Genomic DNA, 24,157 nt, shown 5'->3' on the forward strand with positions numbered 1-24,157 from the left:
AACAAAGGGTAAAATTCTTCCCATTAATAATCAGTAGGAACAAATATAAAGAAACAATGATCATTATATTTGTTCATTAGGAATAAATGACTGACAAAATTAAATTTGTTGGGATGGAAACAAACTTCAAACATTTGGAGGAAGCTCAGATTATCTTAACCAAATTTATAGTGTGTCAAGGAAAGAAAGAAAGATTTTCCCACAAAGTAAATTGCAAAATTAGGAGAGATACATTTCAGAGCTCATCCAAACAGAAATGATTTAACATGGAAAAAGGAACAGAGGAATGGGCTGACTTTCTACACTCTACTGAAAAATAGAAACTAATCTAAATTTTTACAGAAAGGAACAGGTGCAAAGCAGAATGGCGTGGGACAAAAACAAGAATGCTCAGAGATTATGAGATATATATATGAACTAAGTACCTATGTACATCATTAGTATCAAGCCAAACCAGAATGATGGTGACCAGCGTTTTCCAAAAAGCCCACACTGACAGACATCTTTATTCTTTGTTCTCGTTAAGCCATGCACAATGTGAAAGAGAAATCTTTAAAAAATAATCTTTTCGTCCGTAGACCAAGATCTGAGACTAAGTCTGCAATGCACGTGTCAAGTCAAGATTTAGTTATTTAAACATTTCAGGTCTCATTCTGGCTGAACTTGATGCAGCTATAGTACTATGAATCTATGGGGGTAACAGGACGATCTGTTTTAAATGGTTACTACTAAAGAACAAGAAAGAGTGAAGGATGGAAATGGAGGGATGAAGGGACAGAGGACAGTTGGGTCTGTGTACCTCCGCCAGGTCAGAAAAGAGGACTTGACTGGCACTTCGCCTCAAAACGTCCCAGTAACTCCGTGCCACAAACTCCTGACTGTCTTTTTTTAGCACCTGTAGGAGTGGTCAAGCAGGGCCAAGGTCAGTTCACTTCCTACTCAACCACTTCAGAAAGTAAACTTCCAATATTCACTCTATTTGTTGTCATTATACACAAACATATTCAGTAAATTTATGTTTCTGGAGTTAAAGTCAAACATGGTACAAACATATATGGATATCCATGAACTGTATCACATACAAAAAAATACATAAGTGAAAAATACGTCTTTGCGTAATTCTGAAACTCACTAATCTCCCAAACATGGGAAACCCCATCCATTCTGCTTAGCCAAGGAAGACAGAACAAATAATTGACTAAAGGCAATAGGAAGCATTTTCCTGTAATGGTGAAACTGCCTAACACAGTCATCAAAACAAAACTTCCTAATGTTAATTTAGATTCAACATCAAATATACCCTGAACACGAGGCACAAAAGCAAATTAGCCTCAAAATAGACAATGATCAAGGGAGGAGGGGTCAAATTGTACACAGAAACTCTTGCTTAGTCCGCAAACGAATTAACTTAAAAATGGAATATAAAGAGAAGAAAAATACAATATCTAACCCTCTTCTGTGGTACTTTTTAACATAACACCAAGCTGCTGTAAGGTTATTTAAATCACTAAAGCTGTAATTCCATTACTTTTGTTTTGTGCTGAGCCTGCAAAGCAAAAATTTGAACCAAGTTTGAATAAAAACCAATAATATCTAATAAATGTCTAAAACAAAAATATAAATTCTGAAGCAAGATGAAGCAGATTTATCTCTAATAAAGCTATACTATTAAACCAGCTGGTTCTGTTATCTATTCTACCCTAATAAAAGCTAACCACAGTGCTCAGCTCTAGACCACCCACCTCGTCTTTCTCTCAGGGGAGAAAAGAGCAGCAGCCATTTTAACATGACCCTGCCCTGCTCTTAACTTCACAGTGACAATGCAGCTATCCATCACAAGACAGGCAGGACAAGGAGTGTGTGCACGTGTGCATGTGCACATGTGCATGTGTGTGTGCATGTGCACATGTGAGAGAGAGAGAGAGAGACAAAGAGAGAGAGAGAGAAGGAAAGCTCATAGTCCAAATAGAGACTAGTAGCTGGTAGCAAACAATAACTGGACAGCACACGTCCTCTTCATCAAAAATATTATTTGGGTTATTCCTTATTAATTCGCCAGGGGCCTTCTGCTCGATTAGTTCTGATTGGCTTGAAACTTTTAAAAAAATCATAAACTATTGATATTTAATTATTTATTTAATTTTACATTGATATATTAAGTATTTTTCGAGATAATATTTTTTAAAAAGCCAGTCGAACCACTTTCAGTTCACACATTAAAATCTGAGGCCCTATTTATAATGACAATATCTCAGGAGCTATTAAAGATAAAAGCCTGAACTTTATACCATTGATTCCGAATCTGTAATACTGGAAACGAAGATAAAAGAACTTCTGATTAAGGGTGAGTCGAAACATGACAGTCCATTTCAATCCCATCAAACAGTTTCCAAATGATCGTGAGAATAAAATTACCACTAAAATCTTGCTCCCAAAAGTACATCTGATTACCATTAAATATATTTTCAGGCATAAAAATTCCCCACTAGGAAAATCCCACTATCCCAACAGATCTATGAATTTATTCATGGTTATACTTTGCTGATGTCATCCTAATAACCGAATGCAGAGATAATTCACAAAGAAATTACATCAAACTACATTTTAAATCAAGCTGTATGACTACAAAGTGTGTTACACATACAGAAAAATAAAAAATATACCCAGTAAGTAAAATATATTCTTAGCTGTATTTGGAAAACTATGCTGAAACTCCAGAACTTTGTTTTACTTACATTAGGCTATCTACCAATATTTTTGTTAATGTCATAAAACCTCTCAAGAATAAAAGTTCGACAAAAATAACTTGCTTTTTAATTTTTTGACCAAATATTTCACATTAAAAAAGTATTCAACTTATTTTGTATTACTGTAACATGCAGAATATATAGTTGGTTGACTTCTGCATTATAATTTTTTTTGCTAGTGTGTGCTCAAAGATGGGATTTTTCCTGACGTTTTCATTTTTTGTTTACCATATTTTAAAGCTTTTCACCCATAATCATAGATCTACTTAACAAATATTGTAAGATTCGGAATTAATGGCATCATGAGAAGTGGTTCAACAAGCAATTTAGCAAAAAAATAAAAAATAAAAAAATCTTGGAAAGTATTTTATATATCAATCTAAAATTTCACAGACAATGTTCAACAATGTCATGATTTGAGATTAGATTACTACTGGAGTTACTATCTATGACACAACATCTATGCTGATTATCATTACATCTCAAGACAAATTAGGGGCCAATCAGAACCTAAAAGTGCAAAATATTTACAGCTTAATGTAAAGTTATTGAGCATTAAAAGTATCCAAATTCCACTTGTTGCTATATGTTTGTGCTGATTTTGGTTTATCAGTGATTGTCTGCCTTATATATGATTAACAAATGATCAACAAAGTCTGTAATATGTTTTTTCTTCAAAGGAAATTCATCCAGAGTCTTAAGTACATTTAAAAAGATCTGTTTAATTGTAGTTGGTATACCGCTCAGCAGACAAACACACCCATTTGCTGTCTTTATAATGGAAATGTGACTGGGCTCAGACAACACAAAGAACTTTGTGTCTGTAACCGAGACCTCCTTCCATAAAAAATCCCCTGTTCTGTCTTTGTATTAAAAAAACCTCCCCCAAACAGGATCAAACTCCCAAACAAATAGCACGTGTCCTAAATCGGTCTAAAATGGACAGAGTCTGATTGTGTTTAGAGCTTTAGAGTGTCCCAAGTCGTTCGAAATTACATCACTCTCTTTTTGTAAGAGTTCATCTCTCCCGACCCCTTAAATCTATTACTCCTTTTCTACCATTTCTCTGTCCATTCATCCCACCCCCCGCCATCATCTCTCGATCAATCAGCTGACTTGACAGATGGACACCCTGTCTCCAGTCTTTCTCTCTCTTTCCATATATAATTTCAATGAGCCTACAGAGTACATTTTTACTGTAAACAGAGGATCAGGTGGACTAAGGCAGAGTTAAGGCTTTTTCAAAGACCAGATCAGGACACAAAAATGGATGACAGGCACATTAAATACTGTCCTTTATAACACTGCCAACTGTATCAGGCCACTTTGTCCTCAAAGTTAACATTTACACCACTAAAAACTTCCGGAACTCCCAGAATCCAACTGAAAAAAATCCAAACACAATACTAAAACCATCATATTACAAATTAAAAAATTGTATTTTGTTTAATCTTTTATCATTTAACTTTATCAGATCATGCAATGTATTATTTTGGTAATCTGCTGGTAAAAAATCCTTTCTGTTATAGAAACCTACACTTCATACCTCCCTACTCAGTCACTGCTTTATCTCGACTCTGGCTTTCAACTGTGATTCAAATGAGGCAGTAATACTTGTTTGTGGGCAAACTGTTTGCATTCTTGTCATGAGTTAGATGTGAAGATCATTACTACTCTTTTGTATCAGCATTTAAAATGGAGCTAGAGGCTTAGCTTAGCATAAAGGACGTGGAAGTGTTTAAGCCTCCAGAATGTCCCAACGACTGGTCAAGAAACTTTCTGGTGCATAATAGCCAATAAAAACACACCAAGGTGTTACTTTGTTTTTTGGATAGATTACAAGTATGAGGCATAGTCTACTAATTGGAGAAATTTTAAGGTCCTGCAAGACCTTTGGACAGAGTGAAGTTAGTTGTTCTCCAGATAACAGGCCCTTGGGACCTTATATTTAATGGACAGATATAATATCAGATCAGTCTTTTCACCAAACTCTTCACAAAAAAGTAAGTAAGCATATTTCAAAAAAAATTCTTCACTCATCTATATGCTATAATGCTGCATCAACAAAGCAATTGTCCAGAAGTAGTTCAATAAATTCTCAAATGTTTGTACAATATGACTGTTCAACCTGATTTTACCAGCATGTAAAATTCCCCATCATGTCTGCTATTCTGATTTGTCTTCCAGCAAAACTGTAAAAAAAGAAAAGTTAGTAGCTACCCAGCTGACAGAAACAACAGGTTTCTCTGATCATCTGTATATCCTTTGATCAGTGTCTTAATCTAAGAAAAGAGCAGAAGAGGAGGCTATGGCATTATGGTTTTGGATACATACGCTGTTCATGGGGGCAACCTGATATCCATACAGCTGCATACTCTAACACAGAGAGAGACATGAGGAAGAGAAAGAAGAGGACAGAGCATGCAGTCAAAGAGGAGCAGGAGGAGGAGGAGGAGGAGGAGGAGAAAAGGTAAAAGACATGTTAGTACATGCAAGGAAAGAGGACGTGTCATTTTCAACTCATCTATGATTACATTTTAGAATGCACACTTTTCATTACAACACTGTGCACTGCACTTCTCAAAGAGATGATGTGTGAGAGGATCCATGCAAGGGAAACTGTAATATTTTCTCTAGGATTTATCCTGTATTAAATGTAAATGGTACTGACAGTATTTTCTTACCAAAAACATAAATCTGTAAGACACCGAGTGCTCAGAGCAACAAATGTCAAACTTTTACCACTTTATTGTAAAATGTAACTGTAGGGTTTTAATAGTTGTTAGTATAATGACTTTAAAACGTTGGTGGGTCTTGAAAAACATTTTAAAAAATCAGCATTAATTTGTTACAAAGCTTGCATAGCTGTAGAGCACAATTCTAGCAATAGAGATCAAGATTACAAGAAAAAATAACAAAGAGATGAATTACAGAAATACTGAAATGAACAGTGAATTGCTCCTTTTAACTAACAGACACTAGTTCATATTTTATTATTTTTAAGTAAGTTTGCTAGACTTAACATCTGGATTTGAATAATAGCAGGTCAAACATACAGACAGCAACAGATTTTCTGTTTTATTTATTTCTCTACATCGAATCTAAATAGGCAACAAAAGCAAGAGGCCCTTAGAATTTTTAAACTGTGACCAAGATATGTCATAACCACATTTGAAGGTTGAAAAATAGAATCTCTGATGGGCAAACTATGTAATGGCTTCACTGTTTTTTAATTACCTTAAATATATCTTATCCATTTCTCTACTGGCATATCTCTGCACCTGTAGGGTAGCATACATGCCACCACCAAGATATCTGTGATCAGCCAATATTGATCCAATATTAATAACCATGTACTTTACCATTCGTGAAGCCTTCAACTATGGATAAAAACATGAAACCGACACAAGCAGTGTTGTAAAGCAAGGTGACCAGTGTTGTTTCTAAACTTGAATCACAGAAGTGCTGAGAAAGACACATTTTTTGAGAGTGTATCAAGTATAACAAGTACACAGTAGGGATAACTGTCAAAGTAAAAACACAGGAGATACTACATAGTCAAAAACAGTTTCTATGAGGCAGCATGCACTTAAAAGTAGTTCCATGAAAGATTTTGATAACTTTCATATCTGCTTAAGTACAGATGACAATTTACTGGGATGATGATGTGTCCTTTTCAAAACATCCACATGTACAGTTTGACACAACACTTCGAAAACTGGCAAGAGGTGTTGTGTCACTTTACTTTCATGGATGTGATAAAATGGCATTTAAGAGGGAAATAACTTTAGTGTAATATTTACTTTTTACTGGTATATTGACCACAATAAAACCGGGATGCTTTGAAACTTTGTATCTCAAGTTTACCCCACTGATGATCACAGCAAGTCCACAGTCATGTATATATTATCTGTGCTTGTTTCACTGTTGACGGTACTAAGGTTGAATAGTAATTTTAGTCCATTAAAGAACGTCCATCCTCTAAACCACATTTACCCTCATCCACTGTTACCAACTTTCTTACCAACTGAGCTGACTTCTCAGCATCTCCTTTCCTTCCTTTCTTCTCATTTTTCTTCCGGAAGATCTCCTGCAGCTATAATGAGAGAAAGGATGAGGATCTCATTGACAATTCAAAGCCAGACCTGAAGCGCCGCTAGAAGCTTAAATGCTCACATGTACAAACATTCACCGAGTTCACAAGGTCATTCGTTCTTTCATGCAGGTCTGTGATGTAATTCAAGTGCTTGTATTTTGGCAACATGATTAAGAGAGTGTTGGTTTTCTAATTTAACTGTGGAGCTGATTTATGTTGGCAGATATTAAACGGCAAATCGATGCTGAATCTAATGTAGCAGAAAACTGCAGGTGCACTACAGTCAGTATCAGGTACGTGGTTGTTGCTTTGTAGTTTGTTTTCAGTGCACTGATCCAGAAGCGGATTAACTCTTTTATACAGTGTACACTTAGTTAGATTTTTAGTTCGAATTAATAAAGAAAATTGTTACCTAAAGCACTAAATCAAATACAGAAATCAATTTAAAAATGATCTTCAGGAGCATTTTTAGAGCTGCAATCACAGCAGTGACTGACTTTATTTTAGTTAAACATTCCCTTTATCTGACTACTTATGTCATTTGTAGGGAAAGCAAGAAAATTAGCATCCATTGCCAAGCTCCTAATGTGAGAATTCTTTTTCCATCCTACACCTGCCTGCTCCCATACGATTTTATACCATTACTACTCCCTCCTGCTGATGTTGCCATCCCACTCCCACCAGCCTCCACAGTGATTCTGATTCCTTCCTGCCAGTAGCAGTGTTTCAGTGTTTACAAAATCTGTCGCTCCCATCCCGCAGGGAAGGTAACACATGTGTATCCCTAAAGAAATGCTAGTTCGGCTGCTCAGCGCTTTAATAAGCCATCTTTATAAGATGTGGACTCAAAATTAGCTTTTTCAAAAGCTTTAAACTTGGAAAAAAACACATCTTCAGATTAAGGCAGTGGGAATAAAAGGTTGGTATAAATAGTGTCTACAGTACATATATCAGATACAAGAATGTCAGACATAAGAGCTACAAAGTATTGGAGCTTGTAGATCAAATTTGGACAAAAAAAAGCAGTTTCAATTTTAATAGCAGCCCAATTTCCAAATATGAAATCTCAAACTGTGCTACCCCTGAGATGCTCATAGACCTTTTTTTTTAAACCAAAAAACTCAAAATAACGCAATTTTCAAAAGGAATAATAAGGGATGTTCCTTCACACTGACTGTCAGTATATGTAATGCTCCGTACAACACTCCGTTGTTGTGATAGGAGGAAAAAGTGATGTTAATATGAACATGTGAATTCAGATGGATTTTCTCTCGGTATCAGTGACTCACCACCAAGAACTCCCTCTTGTCCACCATCTGGTTGCCGTCTGCATCAAACATATTGAAAGCAATCTTAAAGCCAGCGTGAGGCTCTGGTGAACAGAGAGGAGAACACATAGGGTGAGCATGTGCATGTGTTTGGTAAAGGCAATTTTCAATCCATAAATAGCAACCAATGAAGTACCATATAGGATAGATTGGAGAGAGAAGGGGGAGAGTATAAGTCTATGTGGATTGTGTGCAACAGCTAACATTTTGACTGTTCTATAGCACACATCCTTTTCTCAGTTACCAAACACAATTTATCATCTTTGTTTTTTAACAGCAGTAATTTTACATGCTTGGTCTTGCTTTGCTGTAAGGTATTTTATGGTTGTACCAGTATAGAAATTTATGTGAGTAAAGATAAAGCTTAAAATAATTTTTAAAAAATGTACATACAGCAATGAATTGCAGAAATACTGATGGTAATCCATATCTGTTAACCTAAGTAAGTCTTCTAAATTTTAACATCTTTATTTTAACAATAGCAGAACAAATACATTTGCTACAGATCGACTTTTGCCATTCCTTAAGCATGAGAAAGGCAAAGCAAGACAGCATACAAGTAAAATTAGTCTTATTTATTATTTAAACTAATTTCAGTTTTTGAAAGTGGTCATACATTTTCTGAGAAGAAATTGGGTCATTATTTTCCGAGTTGCCCTTTGAATTTTAAACAAATGTTCATTAAATGGAATAAACCCTTGCCAGCAACCTGATTAATGATATCCTGGTAAATGGCTGCATTCATGCTTGACGTGGACATATACTGAGCAACATTTGATGCAAAACCTTTTCTTTTTCTGCATGAGAAATTTGAAAATATTCAGGGCAGTGAATTGCTGGCTAGCAACAAGTCTCTCATTCTTGCCTACATATAAGTTTACCCCAAGAGAATTAGGAAAACCATCCAAATTGAGACAAAACTGAATCTTGAGTAGCTGTAGCTAACATTGGTCTCCTAAAATAAGAACAGAATAGTACTGGATATAATACAAAAAAATGAAGATGTGGTAAATTTAAAAGGGGATGTGCAACGAATGAACTGACTCACTTGTCAGGATGCAGAGCAGGAACAAGTACTCTGTGTATGAGATGATGCCTAGTAATGAGATCAAGACAGACAGAGTTAAAGAAAAGGTCACATTCAACAGACACACACATATATACACACACAATGTTTACAGATGTTCAAAGACTGTGGGCCTCTTGAGTCTCACACACAGACACACACACACTAACACACATAATCCTTCCTTTCATGAAGATAGCATCTGAAAATGTGTCTTCTCGAGGCTGAGCTGCCAACAGCCATTTGGCCACACACCGCTTCCTTTTCTACGCCCAAAGTGTCCAAAGTGAAGACACCAGCTGAGTGTGTGTGTCCGTGTGTATGTGTCTGTGTTTGGATAAGCAAGTGAAAAATGTTTTAGGAGGTGATCCTTTCTTGCCTCTGGCACATTTAGGAATCTTTGTAGCTTCATCTAAGCTCTCTCTGCCTCTTTTTTCGCTTTCTGTCTGATCGCTCAGATAGTTCAGGGTGACTTGCTTGAGTGTTACGGGAGACCGCTTTCCCATTTGTGTGTATGTACGCATGAGTGTGTGTGAAGGCGAACATGACACCAGTTAGAGCCAGTGTGAGCCTTGTGTTTTGCTGATGCTTGGCTGCTTTGTGTAGAGGAGCTGGTTTGGAACTGAATTGTATTTTCCCCATGTAGCCTGAGCTCTGCAAAGACCAGAATATACACACTGAATAGACTCAAGTTTCGATAATACGGTCTGCATGTTTACACTGCCTTACTTTCAGTGATATACTAATGAATTACAAGGTGGGATTGATATTGATCTGCTGGTAGTAATCATCCCAAAAGCAACAACTACCTGAAAAAAATAGGTTACAGTGTTGATTTATAATTAGTGATTTTTTTTACACTCTTTTCTCATTTAAAGCAATTTTAAACCATTATATTATTCATATGTGTATTTTTTCCATTTTATTATTTCTGCATTATCAAGTATATCCTCATTTACATCAGACGTCCTACACAAAATTTCAACAATGGTTTTAATGTTAAACAGAAAGCCTCTTAGAAATGGAGCAATGCTTTATGACCAGCAGACACTAAAATTCTCACTGTTAACTCTCTGAACCCCAAGCAGTTTGGGGTTTTTTTTGTCTAATTTTTACTCATTTCTACATTTGTCAGTGCAATATAGAGCAATGCACCTCTACAGAAACAGCACAACCATGGCTAGAAGTTAAGAGAAAATGTAAAAATATATTCCGTGTAGGACAGTAAAGTTAGAATGTTATATATCAAGCAAAAAGAAATAAGTTAAATTTCTCTGGTGTTTAATTTACAAAAATGACAAAGTCTGGAGGCCAGAGGTGTTACCAAAACTGGGGAGAAAACAGTGACTCTACATACAGTATGTGCTTTACTATATACACTAAAATTTGGTTTCCATATTTGTCTCCCTCTGCAGTGTGTAAACATAGTCTGCAGTTCAGCACAGTTTGACCAAAAAGTCCCAGAATTTTTGTCACATGACTCTGGATCACAGTTGAATTATTAATGTATTCAAAGTTTTTAAATTAAGTGATTTTGATGAAATATCCCAATCCTAAGTTTAGATTTGGGTATTTTTCTGCTTTTGTTGGTGAGTTTATGAAACCAAAAGTCCTACAAGAGATCTAAATGGTGGGTTTGTTGAAACCCATGCAGGTCTGCTAGGGAAAATTTTAGCACTTAATCATAAGTAAATATAACAAACATCACTATGTCATTACAAGAATTGTAACAAATCATTACACAGGGAATATGTCATTTGTCAATCTGCATAAACACCTATAGCATAGTTGCATTTAAAAACAGCAACACTGTGATACTGTATGGTCTTGGTAACACCTAGAGATTGGATTTTTCTGTTAATAAATAATAGATTTATCAAAGGTTACAGGATAAAACATGAGCTACACTCACACAGTTGACATGTCTGACAGCTGACAACATGGATTTACATTAACTCTGCGCTGGAAATGTCTGTCATGTAAATGCCTAGCCAGGTACGACACACTAATAATCACCTCAACTTAAACTCATCACTGTGCAGAATCCATTCAGTGTTTCAAAAGCAAGTCAATAAAATTATTGTGCAAAATTACTGTGGAAATCACTGACAAGACAACAAGTACTGGCATACTGTACAACCTACCACACAAACAGAGAACAGTGTTCAGACAACGCGATGCATTCCTTTGTCTGACACATAGCTGTTGTCTTTCTCAGAAATCTGAAGCCTTTCCAAAGATTTGAACTGTCCATGCTCATCATGGCATGAAGAAGACTGCATGTTCAGACACCGCGCATGCGCGTGGCACACAAAAACAAACAAACAAAAAAAAAAAGCAAGCAAGCAAGCAAGCAAGCAAGCACGCACGCACGCACGCACGCACGCACGCACGCACGCACGCACGCACGCACGCACGCACGCACGCACGCACGCACGCACGCACGCACGCACGCACGCAGTGAACTGACATGAAGGATGGCATTGCAAGAAAGCTAAATTACATACATGCCATGTGAATGCACAAACAAATGGTTTAGAGGTAATAAAAACAAGTGAGAAAACATAGAGGTTAATAAATGTGTGTCTGTGTCTGTGTGTGCGTGCGTGGGTGCGTGCGTGCATGTGGTCTTGGCAATGTTCCAACAGCAACATCAATAAGCATGCATGGTATAGTTCAAGTGCAATAAGTATAAAGTGCCATGTCTTCCTCTTACTGGGACAGGTTTAAAAACTTTGTCTTTCCTCTTTTCCCTTTTTCAATTCTCTTTACTCTCCATGTTTGACTTTTATATTCAGTCCTGTGAACTCCATTCATTTCTTACATTTCTCTACATCTCCGTACCCTCCCTCACTCATTATGTCTTTTTCTTATTCTCCTCATTTTTTGCTGCACTGGTGAATAAAAAAACGGAGAAAGCCATCCTCCTGGATACTGGTCCCTACAGACTAAATCAAACATACACATAAGTTACAAGCTGATGAACATACTTCTGTCATTATGGTAGAGGAAGAGAGGGGATGCATCACACACAGTGAGTTATATTTAGCATCTCCCAGTGTGTGTGTGTGTGTGTGTGTGTTTGTGTGAGTGAGTGTGTAATTATCACTATAGGGAATCAGTCTTAGACTGTGTGATTCCTCTGTTACATACTCCTAAAGCAAATGCTTAATTAGGATGAGCTCCTCTTTCTGTCGTTGTTGCTGTATAATTTGTGCTGTTCCCAAATGTGGTGCGGTGAGGAGAGGAGAGGAGAGGAGAGGAGAGGAGAGGAGAGGAGAGGAGAGGAGAGGAGAGGAGAGGAGAGGAGAGGAGAGGAGAGGAGAGGAGAGGAGAGGAGAGGAGAGGAGAGGAGAGGAGAGGAGAGGAGAGGAGAGGAGAGGAGGTTTATTATTTGTCAGCAGGTTGTTTGGCTGTAAGCAGGAACAGCATGACACCAACCTCGGATTAGAGACACCTACAGTGACACACAAACTCACAAATATTATTTTATCATACATTAAAAGGTAAGCTCCGGTAAACACAAGCACAGAACTGAAAAGCTGGAAATATCTTGTAAAATTTCTAGAACTTTAATAAACTTAAATATTACAGATGCATATATCCTCATTGAAATGAACAATGAAATTCGTTATAGATGACAAATTAAAGGGAAAATTAACATAAAATGTCTTAGTAAGGTGATGGACCACTACATGTCTGAACAGTCTGGAGCTGTATTACTGGAGGTATCAACATCATCATTCCAAAAGATATTCCCTAATTTTTTTTTTTTTTTTTTTTTTTTACGATAATGGTGGCAGAGTGCAATATCTATCAGGTTGGTTCAAAATCTTCCATAGGTGGTCAACTGGGTTGAGATCTGGTTACTGCAAAGACCACAGCATATGATTCACATCACTTTCATACTCATCAAGCCATTCACAGTGACTCCCCTGTGCCCTGTGGACAGGGAGTCATCCTGGAAGAGACCACTCCCATCAGGATAGAACAGCTTCCTCAAAGAATTAAAGTGACCACTAAGAGCAACTTTGTATTAATTTCCAGTGATCCTTCCCTCTAGGGGACAAGTGGACCCAATGGGCATGTGTATGCATTTGCATTAGTAATACAAATATGCTCAAAGTGCCTTTGCTCTTATTTGTTTGTGTGCGTGCGTGTGTGCCTGCATGTTTTCTGACCTCGTTCTCTCAGGTTGCGGAACAGTTTGGAGGATCCCCTCCATACTGGGGGAGTGTCTGTCAGGATCTTCTCTAGCTCCTGACACAAAAGTACAAAAGCACACAATCAACATGATAATGCACAAAAGGGTTCAAAAAGTAGAGTGCTCAAGACACTTCTTTGAGCCTCCATACATCACACCTGGACTGACTCATGCAGACTAATCAAACAGCAATTTTGATGTACATAAGTGGCCGATAAACTCAGGATAGATGTTCTCTACTTGATATATTATTTTAAAATCAGTCAACATGTTAAATATGGAAGCAGTATTTTTATCACACTCATTCAGCATTGGTACACTAATGCAATAAGGTTCACAGGCCTGGCACAGCATCCCGAGTGGATGGAAATTATCCCGCTACTTGCTTGTTCCGTATAGCTATAATGATCTGCAATACATGCACATTGCATAATGTTCACATTCTCATGAAGAAACTTCTCAAGAATACTAGAAAAGCAGGATTTAATCTTTGCAGTGTTTACAAAACCTGCAACAGATGTAACATGCAGCAGATGTCTGACTGCAACAAGCAGGAGCAGCAGAAAGAAGGATTTAGAGTGTGTCTCCCACCTGTTTGGTCAGGGACCTCCAGGGCCTCTTGTCTGCCAGGCAACGAGACAAAAGAAGAGAGAAGAAGAAGGGAAAGAGGAGAAGAGAGTTTGGGTGGGCTCGGTCAGATAGCATCTGTATGATCTAGAAATGGGTCTTAATGTGCCGGGTACAGTCACAACACACACACATGCACACCCACACACACACACACACACACACACACACACACACACACACACTCACTGTATATACACTGTCATCATCACAGGCCCATTTGTACCGTCTAAAGTGCCCCGTGCTTGTCTTTGTAGTATGTGGAATGTCCCCGTAAAAGCACATACTACTTTTGTTCTGTTTAATACAACAAAGTTCATCTAATTCAACTTCAAAGGGGGCATTAGAGGATGTTGGCTGCCAAGAGGGCATGTACGGCTGTATCATATGTCAGTAAGCCAAGGCTAGATGTAAACACGCACATACAGGTGCACAGTTTGCATGCAATTCAATCATATTCTCACTGAAGAAAGAAACTGTTTTATTTTTTTCTTTGTTTGTGACAACCTTAATTTGAGGTGGCATTTCAAAACCAGTGGCCAAACAGGAAAAATTTAAGCTGATTGTCCAGTTTAGATATTTACTGTGTAAGAGAAAGTGTACATGAGAACAAATGGAATGTGTGTGTCTGTGTGTGTATGTCTGACTAACATTAACCTCAGACTAAACAATAGCTGTAAAGCCATCTGCTTTGAGGCTGGCTGGCCAGGACTAATCTGTTACGACTGGAGGCAGGCTGACAGAAACTGCAAAAATGTGTTTAAACACAGAATTTGAAGGTGTTTAAAGACATGGCAAAACCAAAATCATACACCTGGCAATGCTGTCCTTGCTAGGAAATCAAATGCAGATCAGAGGTGAAGATAGACAAACTTAAAGCCCATCAAGTTCAGCTGGTTACCAAACTCATTTCTAATCCAAATGTAAACACCATGTGCACAAGCACATAGAAGCAAATGTATTCCAATCTATGGTGTATAATTCAGTTAAAAGCTGCATATCAATAAAGGTGATAATAACACAAATGCCTCCATACTTACATATATTTGAAAAGGGCATTGAGATATTGACTAACACAAACAATTTTTCAAATCAAAGTGAAAACAAATATGTCCTATACACAATATAAAAGCCCCAACAATAATGCACTCTGGGCAGGTGGGACTTATATACGGATACAAAGCCCATTTATTTTATCCCTTTTGTTTTCAAGGGTAAGGCACAGAGTTTTGGACTCAAATGCAAAAGCAAATTTCTGTGACTGATACGTACTTCTTGGCTCACTCATGGTAACAGACTCAATGAAATTCTGCGGGGTCATGTACAGCTGTCCTTCATACTCCACAGAGCTGAACATGCGGAAGCGATGCTCATGGGAAGACATGTACACGTCTCCATCCTCAAAGTCAAACGGACGTGCCTGCAGACACAAACCCAAAAATTTAAATAACATATACTGTTACGTAGTGCTTAGTGCTAATAGCTGGTTGAACAGGCTATCAGTCTAGCTGTGAGCAAAAGTCAGAAAAAAACAAATTTCTTGCCTCCTGATTATTACAATTACAAATTATACACTGCTGATATTGGGAGGATTACATTTAGTGAGACCAGACCTGAGCTATATGTCACAAAACTATTATTATTTAACCATCAAATTTAACCTTTGAAACAGAAAACTTACAACACACATGCAGTGATAGGTATTTAATTTACCAGGGAGCTCATAGTTTTAATGCGTCTTCCACAGATGTGATAGCAATTTGTGCTCACAGAGCTCTACGTCTTTCACACAGGCAGCAGAATATAAACAATATGTGACTCCTCACTGCTTTTGAACCTCTATAATGAGGAGATCCATCTATTCTTGGCATCAACTCTCTCCATTTAGCTCTCTGAGATTATAAATAGAGTCGGCACCTCTGGTGCAGTGCAATAACAGGAGAGCAGGGGCATACACGAACACATACACACACACAAATACTTTGTCACTACTTTCTACTTGATTAGCGTCTCTCTCTCTCTCTCTCTCTCTGTAAGCAGCCAGGGCTTCAACTTGATTAGCTGCAGTGTAGATGAGCTGCTGGCCCAAAAGGCTGTGCTGCATGAAGTTGTGCAATTAGCAGAGAGGTTTCCAAATTTAAAACTGTTTGGCTGCAGGCCCCAGCACACAGAGGTTCCTGCTCAGCTCAGCTAACATGCTAATGAGAATACAGATTCATTCATAAAGCTTTGATGCCTCCTTCACCGAGGGGGCTTTTGAAGGCATGAATAGGAGATGAGTGCTGGCTTCATGGGAATGCACTGTAATCAAGTGTAAGAGCTCAGACACCCGTGGCTTTGACTCTCGCTAATGAATGAAGTTTTTTAAAGTTCTGCAAAGGCAGCTAGGGTCACATGCCATTCTGCATGACATGATGTAAAAAAGTAACATAGGCTTCTTTTAAAAAATAATGAAAGCCAGTGATTAGAATGTGCATTCAGTGTGATTCACTGTGTTCTTGTGTAGCTGCCTTTTCTGGTTTTCTTGACTGCACAGCAGATGCTCCAGGTGTTTTCCCCTTAGGCAACCTAGTATTTTTCCTTCACAGCTGCAGCTCTCCTGGGTTTTCTCAGATAAACTGTCTTTAAACTCTCCTGTGTTCCTTCCTGACATCAAGTTTAAGTATCTCAGTTCAGTTAAATTACAGTACCATCCAGTCAGCTAACGTCCAAGCAGACATAAACCAGTTCTTAAATCTGAGGTGTCAGAAATTGCTGACACTGTTTGTCGGCACATTTTCTTGATCCTGCACTTCCACCAAGGAAGCAGCAGTTTTCTCCGTTGCTTTAACTGGCCTCTTATAGGGGAAACCCACCAATTTCACAGATCAAGATCAGTTAGCAGGTCGTTGGGGAGTACTGCTGCATATGTATAAAATATGGTATGACCTTTTGTGGCTAGAGACAGAACTATACAAAAACAGCTTGGAATGATGTCACTTGAGACATAATTTGCTCAGTCTTGTCATGTCCACCTCATGCTTCTGGGCCCCTTGAAGTCTGTTCCTCAAAGCCAGATGTTCTTCCGAGCGACTAACCCAAATACAGATCCCTGGAGTCTGACCTGACCCACTGTTTTTTCATGGTTATACGGTTTTCTTGTTACCAAAATGTTTTTAAGAATGCTCCTTGGCAGCTCTAAACTGGCTATCACTTCTTCATCACAGTGATCAAACAGGCAACTCTGTCCTGCTGAGAAGATATAACTTTCCATTTGCCACCTGCATATACACTATATTGCCAAAAGTATTCGCTCACCTGCCTTGACTCGCATATGAACATAAGTGACATCCCATTCCTAATCCATAGGGTTCAATATGACGTTGGTCCGCCCTTTGCAGCTATAACAGCTTCAACTCTTATGGGAAGGCTGTCCACAAGGTTTACAAGTGTGTTTATGGGAATTTTTGACCATTCTTCCAGAAGCACATTTGTGAGGTCATACACTGATGTTGGATGAGAAGGTCTGGCTCTCAGTCTCCGCTCTAATTCATCCCAAAGGTGTTCTATCGGGTTGAGGTCAGGACTCTGTGCAGGCCAGTCAAGTTCATCTACACCAGACTCTGTCATCCCTGTCTTTATGGACCTTGCTTTGTGCACTGGTGCACAGTCATGTTGGAAGAGGAAGGGGCCAGCTCCAAACTGTTCCCACAAAGTTGGGAGCATGGAATTGTCCAAAATGTCTTGGTATGCTGAAGCATTCAGAGTTCCTTTCACTGGAACTAAGGGGCCAAGCCCAGCTCCTGAAAAACAAGCCCACACCATAATCCCCCCTCCACCAAACTTTACACTTGGCACAATGCAGTCCGACAAGTATGGTTCTCCTGGCAACCGCCAAACCCAGACTGGTCCATCAGATTACCAGATGGAGAAGCGTGATTGGTCACTCCAGAGAAGGCGTCTCCACTGCTCTAGAGTTCAGTGGCGGCGTGCTTTACACCACTGCATCCCACGCTTTGCATTGCACTTGGTGATGTATGGCTTGGATGCAGCTGCTCAGCCATGGAAACCCATTCCATGAAGCTCTCTGCTGAAGCACTGTTCTTGAGCTAATCTGAAGGCCACATGAAGTTTGAAGGTCTGTAGCGATTGACTCTGCAGAAAGTTGGTGACCTCTTGGCACTATGAGCCTCAGCATCCGTTGACCCCGCTCCATCAGTTTACGTGTCCTACCACTTGGTGCCTGAGTTGCTGTCGTTCCCACACACTTCCACTTTCTTATAATACAGCTGACAGTTGACTGTGGAATATTTAGGAGCGAGGAAATGTCACGACTGGATTTGTTGCACAGGTGGCATCCTATCACAGTTCCACGCTGGAATTCACTGAGCTCCTGAGAGCGACCCATTCTTTCACAAATGTTTGTAAAAGCAGTCTGCATGCCTAGATGCTTGATTTTATACACCTGTGGCCATGGAAGTGATTGGAACACCTGATTCTGATTATTTGGATGGGTGAGCGAATACTTTTGGCAATATAGTGTATTTCACTGGTTTTATATCGGTTTACAACCCTCGAATGAGCCACTAGGCTCAGTTCACCTCAGCATACCTACAAAGAAAAAAATCTGTCATTTCAATATACTTGATACAGATTTAATCAGTGTTGTATATTTTGTGGAGCCAAACAGTTACAGAATATTTGATAAAACTGCAACATCTCTGTTCCAGTTCCAGCAGTACAACTAAGTTGCTTGGCCATTCAAATCAGCAACACAAAGCACTATAAGATTAGTGCAGAGTCAGATCTGAATGCCATCCAAAGCAAAAACTGTATCAGATGCCTGTACCAGTGCTATATCACATGAGAAAGCTCAGAAAATGCTTTTTTTGCTTGTTTTTTAAAAATTTTGTATACAGACACACTCCCTTACAAAATTACCCAAATCATTATGGAATCACACGGAATGATTCCAGATAGGATTATTTAAGCCATCTGGTAAAAGTTCTGGTATTTTTTCAAATCACAATATATATTGCAGAACAACAAAATATTGCAATGTCAGTTTTCTCCAATATTGTGCAGTCTGAGTGATGTTTTAAGCACAAAACTATATCAGCGTGGTCAATAACTGAGTGATAACAGTGAACTGGTGTCACTGTAAAGTTTCTAGTTGATTTTAAAACTAGTGATGGACAGCAACTATGTACATTTGCATAAGCTTTGTACAATTTTGAGGTACTTTTAGTTTAAATAATTCTGTGTTGTACTGCTTTATACTTCTATTCCTCTACATTTTTGCAATATTGGATACTACATATCCACTGAATTTATTTGACTGCTTTTGTTATTAACCATTTCAGATTAAAATTACAAATATAATCAATAAGAAATGATGATATATTATTGTAGATTAAGCTATTCAGCCTTAAATAAGTAGTTGAAATACTCCAAATTTTATTTGAGTAAGTAATGCTTGCACATCAATATGGAGCCAGTTCCCAGTTTAGGTTTGGGAGGCAGACACCCCCTCCACTTTTATGGTTAAAACTTTCCTTTTTAATAAAGCTTAAACATAGGTCTGGCTTAGGTAACCCTAAACATCCCTGAGTTATGTTGTTAGAGGCCTTGGCTGCTGAAGGATTACCCATGATGCACTGAGAACCTCTCCTCTACTCTCCTCTCTTTTTCTGTCCAGACAATTATGTGCCACCATTGCATGTCACTAACTTTGTGTATTCTCTCTCATGTTGTTTGTGTTTTATCCTCCCAGCAGATATCTCTGTTTCTGACCACAGTAGTCCTCGAAAGTCAAGCCATTTTCTTACACTGACAGTGTTGAGTTCAATGATCTGGCTGCAACTCATTATTATTCTGCTATAGAGGGGGGAAAGCTTGGACGTGTTTTTATTTCTTTAAATTAATCACAATCATCTCACAGGATGCTGTGACAATGTTCCCTGACAACAGAATACAGGGAGGTGGGCACTGTCGTGAAAATGGTTAATTCAACAATCCGAACCTTAGGCAAAACTTAAAATTTTCAGTGTGGCGGATTGCTGCCCAGGGATCGATGTTGTTGTTGTTTGCTGTAGTGAAGGGAAATTTGAAAATGGTAACACAAAAACAGTAGAAGAGGAGGAGAAAGCTGAGTGAAATGTACAGCCAGTAGCTGGTTTGTGCCAGCAATCTACATCTGCGAGTCAGACGACATCAACATTTGCTGGTCTCATCAACCTCCCCAGTGTTTATTTTTCTCTTGTGAGATCTTTGTCTGAATTCTATCTACTATCCTTTTGTCTCTCCCCTTTACCCTGACCCAACCAGTTTGGCTAGATGGCTGCCCTGCCTGAGCCTGGTTCTACTGGAGGTTTCTCCATGTTAAAAAAGGAGTTTTTCTTCCGACTCTCTGCAAGGGAATCATTTAATTTTGTTGTGTTTTAGTCTACAATATAAATGATAAGGTTCACCTTACTATGTGAAGCGCCTTGGGATAAAAATGTTGTGAATTGGCCCTATATACACAAAACTAAATTGAACTGAATGTATCAATAGTTGCACTCTAATATTAGAATAGGTATCATTCTATTATGGCTCATGCTGCTTTATGGGTACTTTAATGTTTAGTACATTAGAAATGTGTTGATGCTAATACATATGCACTTTTGTACTTGTAAAATGTGTTAAATTTTTTGCTGTAACAAACATTTTTAGAGTGCAGTCACCAGATTGATCAATACAAAAAGTGGCTAAACTGTATTTGAAGAACTGAGATTTTCATTTCAGTAAAATCTTGGCACCATGACATGGAGGGTAAACCAGGGAAAAATGCCTCCCTTCAGAACAATGTCTATTCTTTTTAATAAAATGTATGTTTGAATATCTGCAAAATATGTACACAAGAAGTATACTTGAGTGATCAAATTTAGAGGGTAATTAAATTATTCCATACTTCAGCGATGTTATTACAAAACTAATGGGAAGTCTAAAAGGGGGGAATCTTACCTCACAAGTTACTTTGAGCAATACCAACTTGCTGTTTATGTATAAGATTAACTGTATTTTCAAATGTCCATGCTGCTCTGACTTCAACATAAATGTTAGAAAACACATACAAAATAATATTTTTAAAAAGTTTCAATATTGTCAATTAATTTACAATTGAAGTGTCCATGACAACAATTATAATTTTACTTTTTATTATTGATAACAACATTCATGACAAAAAAAACATGTCATATCAGTTATGACAGTAGACAAAAGCTAACTAGAGCTACAGCAAGCTAATATAGCATAACATTATCAGCTTAACATAAAGTCAGCTAGTTGGCCCCTTTTAGACAGCCATGACACAATTGTTACTGCTGGTTAGCTATTATTTTACTGTAGTAGATGACAGTGCACATAGTTTATCAGGAATTGAACATTAACAAGATTAGAGTTCTGAAAATCATATGTGTCCATGGGGGGAGGGGCTACTAACCCCATTTCAAGGGGAGCCTTTTTACCCAAAAGTCCTCCTCCTAAAGTCTCTGACTTTTCTCTGACAACGCCATGTTTTGGCCTCTACAACACTAGCAGGTCATTTAATTACATTTACAAGGAAAGACGCTTCTCTTTTGTCATACAATAGCTAGTAAAAAGAGATTCTAATTCACATTAAATTCAAGATAAATCTGTCCTTCACTTAAAGACCACGGTGACTCCTGAAAGGCCTTTACTGAATATCTGAATAAAGCTATAATCTAGTCAAATGATGCCTAATGCCTAATGGTTGTTGGTTTTGTTATTTATTTTTTTTTGTCTTGGTTGGCTAACTAGTGTTTATATACTCTTGATCATCCAGTTGTTAATTTTTGGTTGTAATCATGTATTATGTATTTAATGAGATTTCTACCATGCAAGGCAACCATGCAAGTGGGATTTCACTTTGGGAAACAGATAGATGTGAGATGGTGCAAGTTGAGTGAATAAGGTACAAGAGGTAACAGTTCAAAGCCACATTTGGCTACTTCTGCCACATGATGCTGTGTGATGGACACATAGTCTTGGAGAAGCAGTACGCCAGCCCGAAGCTTTCCTCTCCTTGCAAAGAAATGATCACTAACATGTGACTTATGTGGACAGTGATATAAGGCTTTATGCTTTACAGTTAAGCCCCAAAATGGGAGTTGCACCTCTTGTTTCCAGGAAAGGTTGAGAATTTTGTGTCTTTTTTGTTCAAACTGATAGAAAACCCTCCACATGAGTCTTAGAAACTCTTTGGCTTAAATCTGCCCTCTACACTCTGTGCTGCTGCAACTACCTACAGTTACTGTTATTTGTTGTTATTATTTATCTATTAACATACTGCTTGGCTTTTTAAAGTATGTGTTCTATTTAATCTAGGCTTGTATGTTATTTTATTTGGGTACTTTAGGCCTATCTTGGCTATTTCACTGCAAAAATGTTATTTATCCGGTATGCTGCTGGACCTCGACAACAAGTTTTGTTCCTTCCAACATGTCTGAATGACAATAAATTGAGCAAGCAGTTGAAGCTGGTGGGAAGAAACAAACAAACAAACAAAAACATTAATGGGCAGGAAAAAAAATTCCAGCAGAACCAGGCTCAGGGAAGGTGGCCGTCTGCTTCGACCAACTGGGGTGAGAGTGGGGAAAAGAGGGGTGGGAGTCTCACCTCTGGACTGCCAGGGGTTTGATTCAAATAAATGTCTAATAAATTTGGTCATATTCTGTCGTATCATCACTCAAACCACGTTTGTTGGTTTTCACAGACCAGTAAAGTGATTTCAATACTATTTTTGAAACAGTAAGGTCACTGTCATCCCAAGAAAATAACTGAACTTAAACGAAAATGGTCAGAGGGGTAAATATGGTGGAGGGGCTTCCTACCCCGGTTTACCCCACATCTGCACACACCTGCCTGGGTGACTGTCACATCTTAAAGCCTGTTGTCATTTCAGCACCAGCGCGAGCGGAGAGCGCCGTTGCTGTTGCTGTGTCTGCGCGCGCACACGGTCCAGCAGCCAAACAGTGAGCGAAGTGTTTCCACTGGGCGTGATGGGCGAAAAACACGAAAACTTCCACAGCACCATGGCTACGGAGCAGAGGCAGGGCCCAGCTAAACGGGCCTGTGTGGGGCTAATTTTAACCCTAGCAAATGTGAAAACCCCTCCCCGCCTTCTTCCTCCACACCGAGGCCCCTTTCTGTCAACAATGACACATTCTCGGTCAACAAATCACCGCTAACGGCTACAGCCACTTTCAGCTTCCTACCTTCTCCTTGGCTTCAACCGTGGGGATGGACGGCAGCAGTCCGTTGATGCTGTGCCTCCTCATCCTCTTCCCCCCTCTGTCGCTCCACATATCATTGTAGAAGTACAGAGCCACCGCGCCTCCGGTCGCAACGCACATCCCGACTGCCAGACACCTCCGAGTTCGGCTTCCGTTAGCCGTCTGCCAGCCGACCAGCTCGTTCCTCGCCGCCGACCAGAGGTTCAGCCTGGCCGCCGCCGCTGCCACTTTGCGGAAAGCGGCCATTGCTGCCGTTGGTGCCTGCTGCTGCTGCTGCTGCTGCTGCTCTGCTTATAAGTTTGCGGGCAGCTCAAAACTATCGCGTTTCTCCGGTTTCATCGCGAGATGTGCGGCGGGCTCACTGTTGACGGTGAGGCTGAGAGCAAAGTCCCAGAGTCAGAGAGCAGGATTTGATGCTTCACTGGCTGAAAGTGGGTCATTATTTCTGAGCACGGTCAATAATAAACACACAGTTTTCAGTTCAGTCGAATATAAACCTGTGTGAACTCAAGAGACCTCTCAGTTTGTTTGAATAAAGTGGATAAACAGAATTAAACTGGTGTACTGGTATGATTAAATGCCCAAGTTATTAAGACCAAATAGATGTTACAGTGAAAAAACGCAGCTAAAAGTGCAGTTAATTAAGTGGATTTTTATCATTGTAGACTATTTATTACTGATGTCTGCTGATCAGAGGCTCCTGATTCTACCGAGGTCCAGACATCAGACCTTCATAGTAGCGGCTCAGAAAATGTGTTATACCCTTCACACAGCAGGACTGGACATTTTTAAAACCTGTCTGAAAACCCAATTT

General features: G+C 38.9%; 1 protein-coding gene across 11 annotated transcripts in view; it reads right to left on the reverse strand.

Annotated features, from left to right (window-relative positions):
* The window catches only part of micu3a (mitochondrial calcium uptake family, member 3a), a 37,666-nt gene extending 14,003 nt beyond the window's left edge, over nt 1-23,663 (reverse strand). For 2 of the 11 annotated variants that reach the window (XM_055009910.1, XM_023279902.3), the window contains exons 1-9: nt 23,326-23,662; nt 15,341-15,488; nt 14,033-14,064; nt 13,419-13,497; nt 9,220-9,267; nt 8,133-8,215; nt 6,772-6,843; nt 5,082-5,123; nt 800-895 (exon numbers count right to left, since the gene is read on the reverse strand). In XM_055009910.1, the coding sequence (XP_054865885.1) occupies nt 800-895; nt 5,082-5,123; nt 6,772-6,843; nt 8,133-8,215; nt 9,220-9,267; nt 13,419-13,497; nt 14,033-14,064; nt 15,341-15,488; nt 23,326-23,589 (864 nt within the window). In that variant the 5' untranslated portion in view covers nt 23,590-23,662. Of the gene's footprint in view, nt 1-799; nt 896-5,081; nt 5,124-6,771; nt 6,844-8,132; nt 8,216-9,219; nt 9,268-13,418; nt 13,498-14,032; nt 14,065-15,340; nt 15,489-23,325 lie in introns of all 11 variants that reach the window. The other 9 variants (XM_055009913.1, XM_055009914.1, XM_055009912.1 and 6 more) reach the window with 5 other exon arrangements.
* Nucleotides 23,664-24,157: the final 494 nt, after the last annotated feature.

The sequence above is a fragment of the Amphiprion ocellaris genome, chromosome 4 (assembly GCF_022539595.1).
Source record: "Amphiprion ocellaris isolate individual 3 ecotype Okinawa chromosome 4, ASM2253959v1, whole genome shotgun sequence".
Classification (NCBI taxonomy): domain Eukaryota; kingdom Metazoa; phylum Chordata; class Actinopteri; family Pomacentridae; genus Amphiprion; species Amphiprion ocellaris.